At 39.2% G+C, this 21100-nt stretch overlaps 1 protein-coding gene across 2 annotated transcripts in view; it reads right to left on the reverse strand.

Moving 5' to 3' along the window:
• Window positions 1-21100, reverse strand: part of DNAAF5 (dynein axonemal assembly factor 5) — a 42362-nt gene that overhangs the window by 5415 nt on the left and 15847 nt on the right. Inside the window, exons 7-11 of one of the 2 annotated variants that reach the window (XM_073362091.2) lie at window positions 18919-19062; window positions 12712-12880; window positions 9740-9887; window positions 4358-4508; window positions 1513-1669 (exon numbers count right to left, since the gene is read on the reverse strand). In XM_073362091.2, coding sequence (XP_073218192.2) covers window positions 1513-1669; window positions 4358-4508; window positions 9740-9887; window positions 12712-12880; window positions 18919-19062 — 769 coding nt within the window. The remainder of the gene's footprint in view (window positions 1-1512; window positions 1670-4357; window positions 4509-9739; window positions 9888-12711; window positions 12881-18918; window positions 19063-21100) is intronic. The other variant, XM_073362092.2, reaches the window with a different exon arrangement.

A 21100-nucleotide genomic window follows, 5' to 3' on the forward strand; every position in this document is an offset into this window, starting at 1 on the left:
CTGTCAGCATGATTTTGAACAGTACTGGCAAAAAGCAGAGCACAGCTACTGTTTGCATAATTTATTTCTGTTCTGCCTGCACTAGAGTTAAAATTAGGATTGCCAAGTTTCTAATCGCACAAAACTGAACTCCCTTGCCCTGGCCTCTTCCCTGCCCTGCCCCTTTACTGAAGCCCCACTCCTGCTCACTCCATCCTTCTCTCACTCTCTCCCAGCCTCATTCACTTTTACCAGGCTGGGGCAGGGGTGCGAGAGGGGGTGCGGGCTCTGGGGTGGGGTAGGGAGTTGGGGTGCGGGAGGTGGTGTGGGCTCTGGGAGGGCGTTTGGGTGCAGGAGGGGGCTCAGGGCTGGGGCAGGGGGGTTGGGGTACTGGAGAGGTGTGGGGTGCAGGCTCTATGAGGGATTTTGGGTGCTGGAGGGGGTTCCGACCTGGGGCAGAGGGTTCAGGGTATGGGATCCACCTCAGGCGGCCCCTGGAAGTGGCTGGCACGTCCGGCTCCTCGGTTCTTGGCCAATGGGAGTTGCAGTGCCAACGCTCGGGAGCCTGCCTTTAGCCCCACTGATCGGACTTTTAGCAGCCTGGTCAGCAGTGCTGACCAGAGCTGCCAGGGCCCCTTTTCAATTGGGTGTTCAGTGGAAAACCGGTTGCCTGGCACCCCTAGTTAAAATGCACACTATTTGGTGCCATCTAAGTTGGGAATGATGCAGATGAGGAGCAGGCAAGTCTTGAAGAGGAGAGGATACTATAGAGTAAGGTTCCATCTAGTGGGCAAACACACAATAGCACTATGATGGCTTTAGGTTTGATTCTGCAAAAATTTTATGCATGTTCTTCACTTTACACACCATTAAGTAGACCCAGTGACTCCAAGTGAAACTATTTAAAGCCGGTAAAGTTAAGCACATGTGCAAGTCTTTGCAGGATCGGGACATTAGAGTGCAGCCGGTCAAACAAAAATGCTGCCAAATGCACAAAACTGTACAGCCTCTTCCCAAAGTTTGTATGTTTATGAAATTATTAGAGGGGAAAAAAAATTACCCATGAACCCTGATAAAATACCAGATCAAAGAATGCAGAAATAGCCTTCCTTTAGATAGTGCATGTGTACAGGACAGTGAAGGAATGAATGGCTGGGAAAGCAATTTATTCACTCAGGGTAACACTTACCTCTATGTAGAGAGCCAACACAAGCTCTATGCACTATTTACATTTCACTTAAGCCATGCCTAGGCCTCATACTGGCCCTGTACACAGGTTCAAGGCTAGAGGACACCATGACAGAAACTGCAGAAGGGCTAGACCGATTGTGAAAAACGTCTTAGGGTCAGCCTGTGACCTGCCTAATGCACCAGTCACATATTTTTCAGGCTCAAAGAGCCTAAAACCCTGCTTTAGGTGAAAATGCAAATGCAATGTTAGCTACAGAGTTGCTGACATCTCCTCTATAAGGAAGAATTAAAATATTATTTTAAATTCTAAGAATATTTACAGGATTTAAAAAAAAATCATACCAGGATAAATGTTGTTGAGTTTATCTAGATCAAACTGCTTCCCACAGATGTTTAAAATAACACTGACAATACGACAAGCCATTAATCGAGTCATTTTAGAATCTTCATCCAATGTGGCAATTACCTGAGGCATCAGTGCATCTTCTAGTTTAAAAATCTACAATCAATAAAAAAAAGTCATTAAAAAATAGTAGCTTTTCATGCAATCCCTTGCAATCCGTGTACTAATTAGTTATTTTAACTTTCAGGAGATCTGTCAGAGATGCTGTCTGCTTTAAAACCATTTTTAAAAAGCCAATTGCTCGCTAATATTTATAATACTACTTCATTTGTGCTCTTTTATTTTTTGGATTTCATTCAGCATGGAGAATGAAAATAGATGAGCAGACCAGTCATTTGATGAGCACTTTCGGGGAAACATGCAGTTGAATCTTGTGTAAGGGGCAAAGGCATATGTTTAACTTGCTTTTGTATATTTTAAAAAACATTTTGGTAAGATGAGGATTATTTTTGTACACTAGCACATACCGCTCATGATCTAAATGGAAAATTTAAATAAAGGCCTTTGTAATACAGCATGCCTGCAGTTGAATTTCATATTTTTGTCTTTTGTAATATGTATATTCTGTACTGCATATTACTGTAGCAAGGTACAATGGTCTTGATGCAGCAAAACACTTAAGCATGTGCTTAATTTAAGCATGTAAGTAGTCCCTTTGAAGTCAGTGGGAGTGCTTACGCATGTAGTTAAGTCTGTGCTTAAGCATTCTGCTGAATCAGGGCCTATCACAGAAACCCCTCGCCCCCGAAATTAGGTAGTTTTAATAGCACTTTTAAGGTCACTTGTTTCTTTATTTTAAATAGCAATTCTTTATAGTTAATTAAATGTTAAACAGAATGAGGGAGGGATGTTAATGAGACCAATAGATTAACTGTGGCCCATAGTATTCTCAACGTGACCTGCACCATAAGCATCCTCCTCTTACAGTGAGCTGTATAAAAAGCAATGTGATTCAAAGATGCCACTTGGACCTAGATGAAGCTTTGCCTACACCTGTTCCCTTTTCTCAGTATTCGTCCAGAGGTGATAGAAAAATAATAAAAGACAAGAATACTCTATGTGAGTTCATTCGCAAGCATAGTGATTGTTTGGTTTCACCCACATAGTTGTTACTGGGACATTTGATGCACTGGATTAGGTACACCACACATTTTGATAGGCATGGGTAGGACCCCAGAATCTCGAAAGGTGTGTTGTGGAGGGTACTCCTTCGCAGCATACTCTGTGGTAACTGAGTGCCTGCATATGGACAATACATTTCTTGGTTACCCCACACTGGAAGCCATACAGAGTGAAAACAATTACAACTCATATTTGATGGGGTCCACTTCCTGATATATAAAAAAAAAAACTTTCCTGAACCTCCCATCCCCCAACCTCACCAAGTTCAGCATCAGAAGCAAGCTCCCCACAGAGCAGGATACAAGAAATCAAAGTGACACCAGACCCTGCCTGAATAACAGAAAAAAATCTGCAGCCATATCTCTACTCTACGAAGATCAATACCCCGCTAACACAGCTTTCAAAATGCATGGGTCTGATACATGCCTCTCATAACATGTGGTGTACTTCATCCAGTGCATCAAATGTCCCAAAACAACTATGTGGGTGAAAACAAACAAAATCACTATGCTTGCAAATGAACTCTCATAGGAAAATGATGAGAGACAAAAACACCATATCACCCGTGGGTGAATACTTTTCACAAATTTCAGAGTAGCAGCCGTGTTAGTCTGTATCCGCAAAAAGAACAGGAGTACTTGTGGCACCTTAGAGACTAACAAATTTATTAGAGCATAAGCTTTCATGGGCTATAGCCCACTTCATTGGATGCATAGAATGGAACATATAGTAAGATTGTATATTTTCATGGGCTATAGCCCACTTCATTGGATGCATAGAATGGAACATATAGTAAGATTGTGTATATATATATATATATATACACACACACACACACACATACACACACACACACACACACCCCCAGATAAGTTGGAAGTTACCATGCAAACTGCTAATTAGCCTCTCACAGTTTGCATGGTAACTTCCAACTTATCTGTATGTATATCTTACTATATGTTCCATTCTATGCATCCAATGAAGTGGACTGTAGCCTATGAAACCTTATGCTCTAATAAATTTGTTAGTCTCTAAAGTGCCACAAGTACTCCTGTTCTTTTTACTTTTCACAAAGTGATCACTCCATATTTGACCTCTCAGTCCTCGTCCTCAAAGAAAACCTGCACACCACTGTCAAAAGACGAGCCTAGGAACGTTAAATTCATAACTCTGCTGGACACTAAAAATCATGGACTTAACAGAGACACTGGTTTTATGGCTCAATACAACAATTTGTAAAATACCCTACTGCCTACTACCTTCCTTTGCCCTAAGTCTGTAGAGGTATTAACAGCCCACTTAAAATTAAGTGGTCTCTTACAATGAATGTGTACCCCTTATATTTACCAATCTGTCCCCTTTATATTTAGCTGTGACACTCTGGTTACCTTCCCCTGAATTGAGGAAGAGCTCTGTCAAGCTCAAAAGCTTGCCTTTCTACCAACAGAAGTTGGTCCAATAAAAGATATTACCTCATCCATCCATATTACCTCTCAGTCACATCCTGGGACCAACATGGCTACAACAATATTGCAAACATCTTAAAACATTACATTTTTTAAAGGATTAATTTTGTAAAGGGTAAGTTTGTGTTTACTACATGTGCCTTGTGTTTTCCTGCCTAGGTTTTAAAGTACATTTGTTGGGGAAAGAGGAGTTTACCTCTTTTGGTGAAAGCATTTCACTGTAAATAAGAGCCCAAAGGCACGATACAGCTGTAGTGCGGATGGCAGCTGCTGTTCTTCCAGCATGCCACTGCAGATTAGGAGCCAATATCTCTCTTATCACGATCTCGAAGTAGCTAAGAAACTGCCTAAAGCCAAAAAAAAAAAAAAAAAGCAAATAAAGGTTCAGGAGAAAGTGGTGAAGAGATTCAAAGGCTGAAATGGAGAGTTTTCAGTATTGGAATGAGAGAGAGAGAGAACAGGAAGAACATAGCATAAAAAAAATTAAACATATATCCAATATGATTATTATATATATTAATATAATTTAATTGCTTATCTTTTTTTGGCTGAATATCTGGACTTCAAACAAAACACTAACATATTCAGGGAAAGAGGAGTCTGGACATTTTTCCATTTCAGACACTGCTAATGACTTGTGTGTTAATCTTGGTAAGCTGTTTACTTTCTCTGTGTCTGAATTTACCGACTGTGGAGATAATACAAGCCCAACTCACACAAGTGCTGTGAAGGTTCATTAAAGTTTGTGCAGCCCTTTGAGATAGTCCAGTGAACAATGTTATATACAGTGAGAAGTGTATTTGCTATTGATGAGACCCGTATTACTGATATTACACCAAATCCACATTGGAATAATTCAGCTTTTCCTTCGCTTAGAAGCCACTCTCCCTAGGATAAGAGCTTTGTAGTATTTTCTGGTGGTACCAGCATCAATGCAAGGTTTTTTTTTTAATTATTTTGGGGATGTCCACCATGCTTGTGTGTATTGGGTGCCACCTGGGTGCAGTGCACCCATTTCATTGTACAAATGAATGAAATCATATGTAAATCAGTGATACCTTTGATATGAACAAGAATTAACCATTTCTTCCTCCTTCTCCTCCGTTGAATAAGCTCTTAAAATACCCAAAGCTGTTGTAAATCTAAACAACTATACCCGATTACCCATCTAATTCCAGCTAAAACAATCCTCATTTTAAACTGAGTATAAAAAGTGGATACTTTGGACACCAGCCTTCCTTCCCACACACACACAAAGAAAAGCTGCTGCTGACCTCCCCAAAAGTCCCTTTGGCTTCAGGGTGAAGTAAGTGGCTCCTACAAAGATATGACATGGATTGGAAGTACACAGTGTGCAGATGTCAGTGACAAACACTAACCCCAAACATTAAAAAAAAGTGACAAAGATTTCCTTAGTGGCCATGTATCAGTCCAACAGGGACTGCTAGTCAATTTTTTTTTGTAGGAATGTAACTATTACTGCCAGTCCTTACAAGATGGATAGGAAGGGCCTTATCAGGTAGGTATAATCTGACTAGAATATAGAGAGATGATTTAAATCATCTGATTGGCTAGCATGCCAGGCATTAATTCTCTAGTACCTTGATTCTCTAGTTCTCTGTACACACAAATTGGAAATCTGTATCTTCTATATGATAAAATCCACACACCTGTTTTTTTTGTTTGTTTGTTTGTTTTAAACTGTGTCAGTTTATAACAGCAGTCAGAATTGGAGACAGGCAAGATTATGTTCTCATTTCTGCTTCTTGCCCAGCAGGTGGCACTTAGGAATCAGCAATAAATGAGAAACATAACCTCTAAAATCAAATTAATATCTGACAAAAACCTTTGATTTACAGTTTCAACACTTAACACATTTTAATGCATTTAAAAAGTTTTTTTTCAAAAGATAACGGTCTTTTTCTACACAATAGGTTACTAGGAAAGCCCTGAGTGTGAACCATTATTACTTCAAATTTCCTTTTAGCTCTAAGGTGGTGTGTGCTAAATGACCCTTAGCTACTTTAGTGTTTTTGGTAAGGCCTTCTTTAAACAGTTAAAGAAAATCTATCAAAACATACAGGTATTTCCAACAGCCTTTCCTACTTACTATAATGGCAGGCTCTCTCTGAAAAATAAATTTCTTCAAAAAATGCCTTGTATTTGGTATTAGTGAAGCAAATCAAGGCTAATATTGTAAGACTTTTACACCAAATGAGATGGCCACACAAAAGCTGCTATTAAGGTAAATTGGAACTTGCCAATCTGAACAATTAAAATGTGTAAGAAGAAGAAAGCAAATTACTTTCACATAATGAATGCTATTATATGACTAAAAGAAAGTAAACACCATTTTCTAGGATGAGGCAGTAGTTCAAACATTGGAATCTCTCTGGATACTTCTACAATGATACTATGTATTTATGCATTTTCATTACTCTATGTATAACAATAAGAATGTACTGTATACAATGATGAAATCTCATAATCACATCGGTACAGGCCAACTTCTAAATCCGAGCTATTTCAATACAATATATCCTCTTTGTTGATAGTATTCACTAATTTGTGAATTTGTCTTCACTTGTTTATAAAACAACTAACATGATTCTATGTCCGCAATAATAATACATACCAGTTACCATCAGTAGATCTCAAAGCGCTATTACAGAGTAAAGAATCATTACTTCCACTTTACATACGCACATAGTTATACTCTATCCTCATTTTCTTTAGATGTCACTTATTTTAATACTTTCTTCTAGATTTATCCCTTTTCTCCGTTTTCTATTCCACAACTGTAATTAGCAAATTCAATTAACTATTAAATTGAATTTACATTTTATAAAACAATATTAATATGCTATACCCAAATCAATTTTAACAAAATATGAGTCATTTTCATATGAGAGGGCAGAAAAATATCATTGTAATTTCCACGGTATTCACCTGAGGTGGTGGGCCAGAAACTCAAGAAACACTGTTGGTACTACCTCCAACCTAAGACGAGAACTGGGGTGCAGGTGGCTGAGAAAGTTGCAGTAGAGCAGTTTATCCAGATCATCCCAGCAGGGGGGAAGAGACTTAGTGGTATGTCATCAGCCTGAGACACTGGCCAATTCATGGACAATTACATGGCTGCAGACAGACCCCCTTCCAAGATGCCAGGTGGTAGTTATACTGGGTCCAGAGAGCTCTGAAGCATGTGCCAGGCAAGGAGGCTGGTCTAATTGGAACTACGCCTCTGACTGAATGTTACCAATGGCCCAAGGTCACAGCAAGGCTGCTGATCCCGGGTCCAAACTGGAACAGAAACCCAGAGAATATTCGGACCTACAGAGAAGGAATTCCGGGGGCAGGGGCAGACATACCCTGAGTGATGAACAGGCTATGACCTCCACTTTAGGAAACACTTCTGCCTGTGGGAAATAGGGTCACCTCTGATGTGACTGCCCCTTTACAGAGAGTGTGACTATGGGCAAGTCTGGACAGCTGAAAACAGGGCAAAAAATGAGGCCCTGCTAAAAACGGTAGTCCCTGTACAAATTAATGGGGTGGAAATGTCAGGGCCAGGTAAGTCAGGATGCAGCCAGACATTGGTTAAAGAACAGCTGATGGACAGTCAGGGTATCCCAGGAGAAGTGGTCTTCCTCCAGTGTGTGCACAGAGATGTACGACCATTACAGATGTGCAGTATCGGTGGGGAAACCTCTTTGTAGCACTAGCATCTAACCTGGCATATCCAATAATCTGAAAGAGACTGGAGATATTTTAGGGAAGTCATAAAGGAGTGGGGCACTCACTCACTTGAGAGGATACCCTGATCTCAGAGACCCAAGAATCTGAGGGTCCGAGGGAATTGGTGGGGTTAGATGAAACAGGCAACCCCAGGAAAGGGACTTCCCACCAGGCAAAAGACTCTCTGGCAGGAAGTGATGCAGGGACGCAGCTGCATAGCACCCCAAGGTGCAGTGTTTAGCTGCCAACCATTGCCAACCTGCCCTGGATTGGAGCTGGTGGAGATGGGGCCCAGGCTCCCCTACCAACACCTAAAGAAGCTCAACTATTAAAGCCTAACCTTTGGCAGGGAACCAAATTGATGGAAGACCCTGAAGATACAAGGGTCTGGACCACAAGGCCCCAACCAAAGAGGGAAGCTCTGAACCTCCCAGTTGATCCTGAAGACCTCCTCGTTATTGGACTTTTTCTTTACACCCTGAAAGGGCTGGACTTGCAGACATGACCTGGCCGGAGGGTTAAGTCACCGAGGACAGACCTCTGTAGGATAGAGCAGTGGTGAGAAAGGGGAACTCCTGGAAAGAAACAACCCGCCAAACCCCCGCCCAACCAGGAGGTGGCATTGGCAGTGAGTGTTCCCCTTCACATGGGGTGCTGGGCATTCAGAGTTAAGTCGAACAAATACTTTAACAGTTACTTATTAAGCACCATGAGAGGGCTAAGGGCAGTATAAAACAAATGGAAGATATGGTACTGGCCCGAAGGACCTTGCATTCTAAATTACAGGTCAGGGATATAGTGCATCAGCTTACAGCAAATGGTTAAATCTCAGATCAATGCAAATGCTTCCCAAATTGCTTCTGACCTCCCTTATTTTTAGTGGAAGGAGACTTACAAACCTTGGGCCTGATCCTGTAATCACTCATGGGAGAAGTCCTTATTCACATAAGTAGTCACAGACTTCAGTAGGATTATTCATATGAATAAGTGTTGCCGTTCAGGCCCCAGAGTGGTCTGAATATACAATGTAGGCAGAGATGTGTAGAAACATGGCTTAAAACCTTTCAGTTCAAAAAAGGAGAGTATTATCAAACACCGGCTTAACCACACAGGCCCTGATCCTACAATGGGACCTGGGAATACCTGTAAACAACAGGATTCACCATTTATTAGTAGATTCCAGAGGATGTAGGCCTGTAACATATTCGTAATGCTTTAATGGTGAAAACAGTAAAGAAAAAGTTAAGCAACAGGATACCTTCAACATTAGTCATTAAAAGCAGTCATAAGTCCTTACTGAGTATGAAGTTCAATGCATTTCTAAATACCATGTTAGAACGTAGCTTTTTTTAATAAAGTGGAGGACATATTTTTCTGTTTTTTTAACTGTTAAATTTTCCATTGATAAATAAATCTTCAGTCCTTGCTTGTAATAGCTAGCCAGAAAGACACTGTTTCATTCCTAAAATTCTCATCGCAGCTCTCACCGCTACACAGCCTTTCTACAGTAGTTTTTTGTTTTTGTTTTTAAAAACAAACAACTAAACCAAACCCTCCACCATTGCCCAACCACCAGTGCAACTCTATCGTGATAGCGAAGGTGGGAGAGCTACTGTGGACAGAGCCCAAACTTCTTTACTACTGTGTCATGCCAAACTCTCCTGAGCAGAATTAGATAATATAACAGTAAAAATGTCTGAGACCTGTAGTACATAGTGAGACTTCCCCCCCAAACGCTAATGCAGACACAGCCACAGGGGTTAAATAACTACCATGAACTTGACTTTTGAACAATATTGTACTGTTCAGGTGGTACATGTGAAATCAGAGCTGTACCTACCCCTGAGAGTTGATGGTCTCATTTGCTTTCTGGAGCAACTGTGATAAAATAGTGAAAAGCTTTAAGCGCATTGGTGGGTCTTTGGTTGGCTGAAGACATGTCTTAAGGATGAGAATGAAATCTTGAAGGGCTTCACCTATTATAGGACCTAGAAAATAAATATTTAAATCTTGATTGAATTGTACTAAATATTTTAATCTTACATTTAAATATTTAGCATATAAATCCAATCTGTAAGGTAAACTACTTCCTTTCTTCTTCAACACTTGGGTGAACAGTTGGCTGTAGCAATAGTTTGCCATTTGATCTGTTCCTGTGTGGCCAAAAGGGCTTGATGGGCCAAGAGTCCAACATTGGAACAGACTTGATGCACCCATTTAATAGGGGGTCTCTGGTGTTAAATTAACATTTTACTTTGTGTACTGCATCAGTCCTTGCAAAATAATTATGACACAACGTATCACCTGTCAGAGTCCTGAGTGGGTCAGAAGAGTGGCTATGTTAGAAAGCCCTTCCACTCCCCATTGGAATGACAAGGGTTAAAACTGCAAAGCCAGGAAGCAGCTGGAGCCTGTTAACTATCCTGATTTATTTGTAAGAAAGAGGTCAACTGCTGGGAAGGTTTTAAGCAGCAAGTGTGACCCAGCCACTACTGACCTGGTTGTAAACTTCCAGTAGGTTTCAATCTGTATTTGATTCAGACTATTTACAGGCCCGGGCAGACCGGTTTGTTTACCTGCCGCGTCTGCAGGTTTAGCTGATCGCGGCTCCCAGTGGCTGCGGTTCGCCACTCCAGGCCAATGGGGGCTGCGGGAAGCGGCATGGCCCAAGGGACATGTTGGCCGCCCTTCCCACAGCCCCTATTGGCCTGAAGCGGTGAACTGCGGCCACTGGGAGCGGCGATCGGCCAAACCTGCGGACACGGTAGGTAAACAAACCAGTCTGGCCCGCCAGGGGCTTTCCCTGAACAAGCGGCAGACTGGCTTTGAGAACCACTGCTCTACTCTGCTCTGGAGAAGAAGAAAAAAAAAAAAAGCAAAGAAACATGATGGTTCACTAGCAGCCTTATTTTTGTATTGTTTGGAGCAAGGAAAAGCTTCCAATGACTATTGTGAGGAGGTTAGCTGAGAACTTTACTACACTTTGGCATTGAAGAATGGGGAAGAAGTATCCAATAGAAGCAACAATATTCTGTCACATGAAAAACTGTCTGATGAAAAGTATTCAGATGCCAAAAGAAGTTCAACACTGTATCTGGAAGTGTGTTGTCTCTAACTTGGAACAAATAATAATCTCAGATGTCTAGACTTAAACATAGGGCATAAAATACATCTTGGTAAATTTCCATGCCATAAGTAAGATTTTATTTTTGTAACAATTATTCAGATGCATTGCTTTATGCTAGACCTGAGGTATTGTTAAAACAATGCCATTAAATCATGTTTTGATAATAGCAAGTTAAATAGATGGAGAACAAAATAATCTACACCACTTATTTCAACAGAAATTCCAATTCCTGCAAATTAAAAAAAAAAAAGGTGGGGAGGAATTGGAAAGGAGTAAACCTCACTAAATTGATTCAATGCAACATTGTGTGTGGGAATGAAAAGAAAATGGGAATAGTACTAGGAGTTGCTGTTTTAGACAAGACAGAAAACACAGAAAAGAGCATATCTCCATTATGGGTGAAAGCCAAAATATTTGCCCAGACATTTTATGATTTTTCATTAAGCAAAACAGACAAATGTCTAGAAATTCCATAAATCAAGAAAAGGAGGAGAAGGACTGTTGGCCTCTCAATATTTGTATTGGACAGTTGTTGTTCTTCTCTAAGGACTAGTCTACATTTTAAAGTTAACTAGGATTAAGGTAGATGTGAATTCAAAATGCAAAAGCTATTATGGAATAACTCCATGTGTAGACAAGTCCTAAGGGTGAGGCTGGTCTCTGTACAAAGCAAGAGAGGTGCCTCAGGTGGGCTTCTTGAGGCAATTTGGAGATGAAGGGAGATTGAGTAATTTATCACTGGAAGTCTTAACAGTTAGGATGGTGAGAAGCTACTTGTCCCTGAAAGGCCATAGAGGATTTTACTAGATACAATATGGGGAACTGTGTTGGTGTACCTGTTCCAGCAGAAGGAGACTAGAAAAATCGTAGATGCAAGACAAGGAGGAATGGTGATACAAAAGGCCTTATGACATATTTAAAGATGGCACTGTAAGAAGGGGAAAGAGAATGTCACTAAGTAATTCTTCTTCTATTGAGGAATGTCCACCATTCCTGTCTTTTCAAGCAATTTCAGTTGAGATAGGCTAATTGGTTATGCATCTGAACAGCAGCTAGAGCAAGGAACTGGTTATATTTTATTTTTTATAAAATTAGAATACTGAGATTCCCTTTTACAAAGTGCCTAAGTGAGCTTATTTATACAAGTTTCGATAGCAATGATCCAAAATAAGAATTTTTTAGGTAAATTCTTGCGAAAGACAGTATTTTATGGCTGCATTCAGGTAACTAGTTACTTGTGTTAACAAGAAAAATTACTTCTAGAATATCAGATTTTTAAGGCCCAATCCTGCAAAGACAAAGGCATGTGTTTAACTTCATGCATATGGGTAGTCTCACTGACTTCAAAGGAGTTACTCACATGCTTAAAATAAAGCACATGCTCGCATGCTCTGCTGGACAGGGGCATAAACATACAACATACAGTTTAAAATAAGTACACAAGGTGTTTCATTACACTAAAAATTCAGGTGTTAAAATGAATATTTTTATTATTCTCCAGGCAGTCCATACATTCTGAAATGCTCCTTAAATACCACAAAACTTCATATCTTTTCTTGCATCATGAACCTGTGAAGTTTCTGAATGTTAAACTTATAAAATACAGCATGTTCGAAAGGCATGGAGACTGTTGTAGAACACAAGAAATGTCTAAGATCCCCATTACCTTGCTTAATGAGTCATACCTGAATGAGTGGCAATGACATCTAACTGTAATAATTCTGGAGAATAGCAGTTCCAACGATCATGCGATACAGATACCCACTCCATAAGCTGATCTATATGTTGTTTATACAGATCAAGAAAACCACTCAAATGCTGCACCTGAGCTAATGAACACATTGACTCCTCTACCTGTTTAAAAACAAACAAAAACCAAAATAGGTGAATTTAACCAAAATGTCGGTTAAAAAAACACCCCAAACATTTTTGGAAATTTTTGATGAAGCTGACCATAATGTCATCACCACCAAGAATTCAGAGAACAGCATAGGCATGTCTGTAAGTATCAGTTATTTTTAGTTTTTAAATAAAATAAGAAAATTCAAGAGACAAAAAACCCTCACCGTTTCTTAGTAGGGAAGTCATGGTCAATATCTAAACATAATTTATCACAGTATTATACCTGTTAACGTCAATTTTAAAATGGAAAAATTGTTTTTGCTTCACTATGACATCACACAGAACACTGCAATGCAGCATCAAAACTGATGAAACTCAGTGTCACATAAAAGGACCTCAAAGCCAATCAAAATTGTAAAACAGTTACTTTTCCATGTAGATAAGTAGTGGTTTCCTCCCCAACTCAATAATGCTTAAAACACTTATATAGGAGGTGACCTCTCTCCAGCAAGAATAGCTAGATGTGGTTGCCTCCAAAGCCTATCACTACTACTTCTTGGATCAGCCAAAATGTTTTTTTTAGAAAAATAATACTATGTGCTCCATCTTCGCAGACGCTGAGCATGCTGACTTTGCAGCATTCCTAGCTCCTGCCTGTTTGGTGACAGTGTTGACATCAACCTTCCTTTTTACATATTACCAATTCCATTAATTCAGTGAGGAAAAAGTGAAACACGTAAATAAAGAAACACCAGATGAACATGCAAGCTACAGTTATGTGTTATGCAAGAAAGCATAAGGATTTTCATAGTAATCTATAACAGGTGTATTCATGCATAAAATTGTTTGCTTTTATAGCTCCTTAAATCTCCTATCAAAAGTACATGTCCACTAAAGGTGTGATCCAAAGCCCACTGAAGTCAATGGATACACTCTCACTGATTTCAGTAAGCTTTGGATCATGCCCTAAGGGCCTGATTGTGATATCCCCACACTGAGCAGTACTTTAACTCCACAAGGAGCCCCACTGACTCCAATAGGACTACTTATGGTATAAGACTGAATTCAGTGTGAATACAGGTGACATAATTTAGCCTTAAACAGTTAACTGTAACTAAAATTATATGCATTTGTTTTGCTATTTTTAAACTGTACTCAACTGTTCTGGTGTCTGGGCCCTTTAGAATTTTGAAGATAGATCGCTGGCCTGACAAGTCATTAGGAAGCGTCAGATGTGAAAAGATTTTAGAAAAGGCAGGATTTGCTAAGTACAGAGATTATACTTTAAGTGACTTTGCCTGCACCCAAGACAAAAGATTGCCGCTTTCTGTAGGATCTTTGCATTCTAGTCAAAATTACTCAATATTTGTGTTTCAAAGTATTTTTGTTGACCTGTAAATAAATCAGACCATTCCACAACACTGAGCTGTGTATTTGAGTTCAAAACCATTGTCTATCATTCCGTATATAAACCACCACAACTTTTTTTTTTCATGGAAAAAGGAAGAAAGTACAAAATGATGTAATTCCAATCAAGGATACAATAGAAGCATTGTTCAGAGGTGGTTTACAATAAACTGTTCAAACTTTCCATTTGTGCTAGTAACATAGGAGGGTACACATTAAATCCACAGATAGGCAGATGTCCAGCATTAGTTTCACAACCTTGTAATACATTTGACTGAGTCTCTTAAGAAAATTGGCAAGGGTTACTTTTAATTTCTATAAATATTTTAATATCTAACATGACCCATCCTGCATTAGCCAGCACTGCAGTAGTCCTCAAACTCACACAGCCTTTCTAGTCAAAGAGATGAAGTTACATTACTGTGACATAGACGTACCTGTAAGTACAAATGCTGAATTATCCTCATACCAACAATCAAAACAGACCTGATGAAAGGACAAGATGGCTCACAAGTGTGGTAAAGGAATAAAAAGCCTTTAAACTACTATATCACCAGTTCAAATCTGGACAAGTTCAGAATTGATCTAACAGAGCTGCTATCTGATGGCTGAAATGAGTTCCAGCCACCTAGAAAATGGAGGGCCACAACTAAGCACAGTACTTAGTAGGTGGTCTTACCCCATTTTCATGGTGCTTAGTTGATGGCCTGTCTTCATTTTCTATAGGACAGGTAATTAATGTAAAATCTAGCTCTTATATAGTGCTTTTCATTGGTAGATCTTAAAGCACTTTACAAAAGGAGGTCAGTAGCTTTATCCCCATTTTACAGATGGGGAAACTGAGGCACAGCATGGTGACGTGGCTTGCCTGAGGTCACTCAGTAGGCCAGTGGCAGAGCTGGGCACAGAATCCAGATCTCTGAGTCACAGGCCAATGCTCTATGCACTAGGCTTCACTGCCTCCCGCAAAGAAATTGGTGCCATTGCTAACTGATCAGCAGATGAGCTAAAAATCCAGTAAGTATGAAGAGTGCACTATTCTCTTACAATTAGAAGTACACAAGATAATCATTGATGCCCTACCAGTGTATCTCTGCAACCTCCTTAAATAATAGCTTGGAGGTTTAGTAATTCAAAGGTTCAGATGGTTCAGGTATATTCACAAGATCTTTTGATCCTGAATAAGGAACTCTTCTCAGAGCAACACATTTCTATTTTTAAGCTAGCTGGAAGGCATTTGTCTTCTATGGACAAAAACTATTTCAGTAGGGCATTTTGCTTTTTGGAGTTGTTTATATGGATTGTATAGCAGCCTAGGGCACAAGGCATGAAATGCACTATGTAAAAAAAGCATTTTATTGTACTTTGTGGAGGTTTTGGAAAAAACACACAAGAAATATATTGAAATTCTTAGATCATTCAAGGTAGAATTTATGGGACACAGAGTAATAATGAGGAAAGGAGGAATCTGAAGATATACAAACCACAGTTGAATACATTCTTGACATAGCCTTAAGCATTATGAGGCTGATATTGAGAGATACTGAAAGCTGCAGCCCATTTTGAAGTTGTTGGGAGTTAGGTCCTCAATAACTGAAAAAATCAGGTTATATTTGTCTTTGTGACAAACCTGAAATATTGGAACTACCCAAACTAATTGCCAGATTATCTGTCTTGCTGAAAAAAATGCTAAAGAGAACAAAGAATTTAATCCAAAATAATGTCAACTGGAAAAAAAAAAACACCACTGTAAATACAAGAATATCCAAAGCCTTTAATAATTTCAGGGGATTTCCTTTGTCTTATGCGAGAACCAGGTTTTATCTCCATGAAACTGCTTTACTTCTAGGACTTGTAGGATTTGCAAAGTTTGGAAAGTGGGCATGTCAACACTATTGACCATTCTGTAGCCAAAAACCGCAGAGATGCGTAAAATAACGATATTTTTGTTTAGGGACTCATGCATTCACAATAAAGTTTATAAAAATGTATCCCAGATTAGTTCCTTGTGTAATTTGACTTTGAGTTTGAAAGAATCTCTTGCACCTTGTTTTAATACTTGTGTAAGCTTTGTTTCATTTCTTCCTTTCAGATTAATTTTCAAAGGGTATGCCTCTTTGGAGAGAGCCTGTTGGTGACATAGCCATAAATACTGTTAAAGCACAGGTTTTTGGATTATAATGCCTGGAAGCAATACAAGAGGAAGTAGAACAGCCATCAAATAGGAGCAGGTCTGAAAAAACAGACTTGGATAGGCCACCAAGGAGTTATAGTGAGTAAGGATGGCTGTTGATTTATTTGGCATTTAACTTTGGGGTGGGGGGAGGATTTGAAGAGTGCGAAGAGAATGAAGGAGATGAGATAATGGTTAGAAAAAAGGTCGACTTATTTTCACAGCTTCTCTAGATGTTGTCCTTGATGTTAGAGAATGACTACAACACCTCTTAAGCTTTCTTATGAGAGGTGAATAGGTCAACTACTGTAAAAGCCTCGATGTTTGGCAAAGCACAGAAAAAAAATCCATTTTGAAACTCATTTTGTGGGCTAGTAGTTTGACCTTTCTTCTGTGGCCAGAAAAGAACTTGGGTCCAGTCTCAAAGGAATGTATCGTTAAGCAGGGTCCCCCTAATGTCACACGATTGTTTGCCTTAGACCACACTTGGGGGTGGCCTGCTTTCAGCCTTCACCAGGATGACTCTCTGCAAACCTTCTTTGCTTTTTTTCATCAATATCTAGTCTAGAAGACTAACAATCTTGGATCTGAGATCCTTTTTAGGAATTACCTTTTTCCTTCAGATGAACCCCTTCTCCCAAATTTAAAGGTTTGGTTCTGTAGTTTCTTTAAGACAGTTTGTTTTATTCAGGAGAACACCTTTTAAAAGGAAAGATTCCTGTTCATCTCACCACAACAGAGTCCTTGATGCAGCAAAATAAAAAGCAGCTCATGCAAGGCCTGTCTTGACTAGTTCATGGTACTCTACAGGCAACTTTGGAGATTTTGCAGTTAAAGCCTTGTGGAAGGATATGAAAGCAAAAGGCCATCATAATCAAATGGTACAGCCCAAACTTCCCTTATTTAGTTCTCTTCCCCTTCCGGGATGCAATCATAATGCTTTCCTGGCCACTTGTGCATATATGGAGAGCTTTGTTTGAGGCAAAAACAATACTGCAAGGAGAATATGGTTAGAAAGTTTGAATTTCTTTCTAGCCTGGTGGAAAAATTGTGGCCGAATCAAGCTGTTCTAATCTTCTTTAGCTACACACTATAGTAAAACAGATTTCTGAACATTAGTCTCCAGGCCTCATGGACCCACCAGTTAAGGCATAAAATTGTGAAATGTTGGCTTTTTGGGAACAGAGGTGCAATGGGGAGAATTTGTTCCTGGAGGGTTTACATCTTTGCGAAGGACTTAGACGAAACAAGAAAATTCTGAGGGATTTTCATTGCTATCTTTAAAAGAGAAAGTTAGATTAATTTCTAATAGGAAGAGTGAACTGGGTGAAGAGTCTAACCTGTGGATGCTTAACTTATAGGATGTCTAAAATAAAAACTTGTTCAATATTATAAAATATTCATAGTCAGTAATGCATCTTCTGATGATAAGAATTCCCCTCTTTAAAAGTGTTATGTAAAGTGGTTATAATACCTACCTGTCTTGTAATAAAATAGGATTTGGCTACCTCATAAGGGTGTTATAAGACTTTAATGGAATGTTTGATAAGCAATTTGAGATCCTGGGATGAAAGGCACTATATGATTACAGTGTATTACTTATATGATGATAATTTGGATTTTTTTAAAAAGAAAAAAAAAACAAAACAAAAAACCTCTAGAAGAAGAGCACAGCAGTCATGAGGAGCTTCTGGTAAGAGAATCAGGAAATAACAGAGTTACAGAACACCTTAGAACCGCTTGATATATTAAAGCGGGAAATTTCAGTGTCTGGACTGGTGACTAACAATAATACTCTCTCATACAGCTCTCTTAAATCCTCAGAATGCTTTCCAAACATTAGCCAACCTTAGCAACAGCCCTGTGGAGATAGCTAGGGGCAGAAAAGTTTAAGGACTTGCTCAAGACCAAAGTCCTAAATCAGAGCTGCAATTAAGAACTAAGGAATTCCATGTTTTCACTCCTATGCTTAGATAATTAGTCCATGCCAACCTCTCACTCTTGCAACAACAGACAGAATATGCTGTACTTGAAAGAACTGCAAAAATAAATAAATAAAAACTACTGTCCTACGGTTCAGATCCTCGGCTGGTATAAATCACATTTTTAATTGAGCTATAATGATTTATGTCAGTTGAGGATCTGGCTCTAGGTGTTTCAATAAGGGTCTTTACTCAAAACTAAAACCAAAGGAACTTCTTGGGAAGAGAATGAGCAGACAGACAGAGTTTACAGCATTCTACATGCGCCCCTGGGGCCACATAATGACTGAATCTTCTGAACTCTTTAATCTTTACTGCTCGACTCTGAGTTAAGCGCTAGCAAGGCTTGAAGCCTAAGAGCAGGGAGATTTATAGCGGTTACTTACATTATATTTAGACAAATCGTCTTACCAACAGTAAAAACAAACAAAACAAAACAAAAATCAGGATTTTAAACATTTAAAACACCCATTCACAGTTAGTGTCACCTTTTCATTAAGATGTTCGGCGCGTGGTATTGCCATTATTGTCACCAAAACTTTCATCAGCTGCAGGCTAGTTTCTTTGCAGTCTTCTTGGCACACTTCAGTTATCGCTTGTACGCAACAAAGCAATTGTTCCATGTAAAAGATCTACAAACAAAAAGCATGAAATGTGTGAGTTTTGTTAGACAACGTTAGACACCCTTTCTTTCACAGGCCAGTAAAATTGACACAATCCTCTTTAAAAGTCAGGTATTAGTCGATGACAGTAATAAGATAAATTGTACATATCCTGCTAAACTGGATGCCTATTTATTGTTCCAAATATAGACTCTATAATTCACTCAGTTTTATAATAACCTATGGGGCATTTTTTGTAGAGCAACAAATTAATACACTCTTCCCAGGTTTTTTGCTTGTGGAAGTGATTACCTTGTCCTGTTAAGAAAAATTAATAACCATCCTGCCAGCCACACGATTGCAATATGCTGGATAAATACATTAAAGAATTTTGGGGTTCCTAGGAAGATTTTCATCTTATCCTGAAATGGAACTCTTTAACTTCTAATGCTTCTGCTGTGCCGATCTCAAACGTCCAAATTTCTGAACATACCAAGTAGTGTATTGCAACATCACTATGCAGAAACAAGGAAACCTGAAGGTCTGTCTCCCACCTAATTACTGCAACATAATGCATGAAATCCTGGCCCCACTGAAGTCAATGGGTGTTTTGCCATTGACTTCAATGGGGCCAGAATTTCACTCAAAATTCTTGTCAGTTTGCAAGTCTTCTGTAACAAAGCATAGCAGACCACAGTTGGCAGAGGTTCCATGATTTGCTGTACTATATCAGTGAAAGAGACCACTGTCATACGACTGGTTAGCTCCACTTCCAAAAAGAAAATAAATAAAACTTGAGAATACTCTTACCTATAAATGGTATTTATCTGATGTCATTTATATATCATTCTCTCACTCTGATAAAGAATTATTTCTCAAATAGAAAAGTTAGGTCTGTCTACTCTCTATATTGTCGAATAGAGTTAATTTCTAGAAGATCACATGGCACTTTTGCAGATCTGTTCTGTGGACTCATTGTTTGAACACCCAGAGGTGGTGGTGCTTCCAGTGGAATAGATCCCTAAGAATAACGTATTTCAGTGTGATTGAGGCCAATTCTGAGCATTCTAAGAATCACTCAAACACATGCCATTAAAACAAGGACTTAAAGAGGAAAGAACTACATTGTCTCAAAGGGAGAATTAAACAGATCCTGTAACACTAGAATAATCTTCTTAAAAGGAATTATAAATCTGACAAGGGGTACAAAGAATCTTCTGGAGACAGGGTATTGGCCAACTGCATATCCCTGAAGATCCCCTGCTAGTCATTCTAAGGGCAGAGGCTTAACATTTCAAACTCCTCCTGGAAAGAAAGCTAGAATCTTAATTAAGGAGAAGGCTTGGTAGACTGTATGGATCTTTCTTGTATACCAGTAACAGAACATGCTGCAGATCCGGAAATAGAAGAAAGGGGTGAAGAACTCCTGAATTTCAACTGTTACACTAGAGAGCCCACTCCATATTGGAGAAAGAACCTTTCATACACCAATCTGAAAGGGTCAAGATACTGAGATCTAAGGATCCTTTCAGCTGAACAGTTACATGCAGAATAATTAACACAGGCAAAGAAAATGTAACAGGTGAGGAAGTACACCAAAGGAAAAAAAAATACATGCAATGCCTTAATGCTAATTAATTGTAAACATCACTCTCACTATATGGCTCACAAAGAATACGGGCACTTCAAAACAGTATAGTAAGAACCGCCTTCAGGCTCACATCCCATGAAATCCATCTACTGCACGTTAGTTATGTGTGTGCTTAAGAGCAATTTTATCATGATGGAAGTGTCTTCATCCTGCATTTTTAGGATGAAGGAACCCAAATGTAAGAAGCTTAAATGCTAAAGCTTTTTGCAAAGAGTGTTCCTAAATGCACATTTAAACATACTGGATCATTGCCTTTTAAAAATCAAATATTAATATCCAAAAAGCTAGCATTAAAAGGAAGCACTTCTCTTTGTGAAATATAACATGCCAATCACTATTACCAAGAAAACGCTTGTAATGATTGTATCAATCATTTTTATTTAGCTGGACTGCAGAGCTGGGAAGGGACAAAGTAAA

Source organism: Lepidochelys kempii, chromosome 10, assembly GCF_965140285.1.
Source record: "Lepidochelys kempii isolate rLepKem1 chromosome 10, rLepKem1.hap1, whole genome shotgun sequence".
In the NCBI taxonomy this organism is placed as follows: domain Eukaryota; kingdom Metazoa; phylum Chordata; order Testudines; family Cheloniidae; genus Lepidochelys; species Lepidochelys kempii.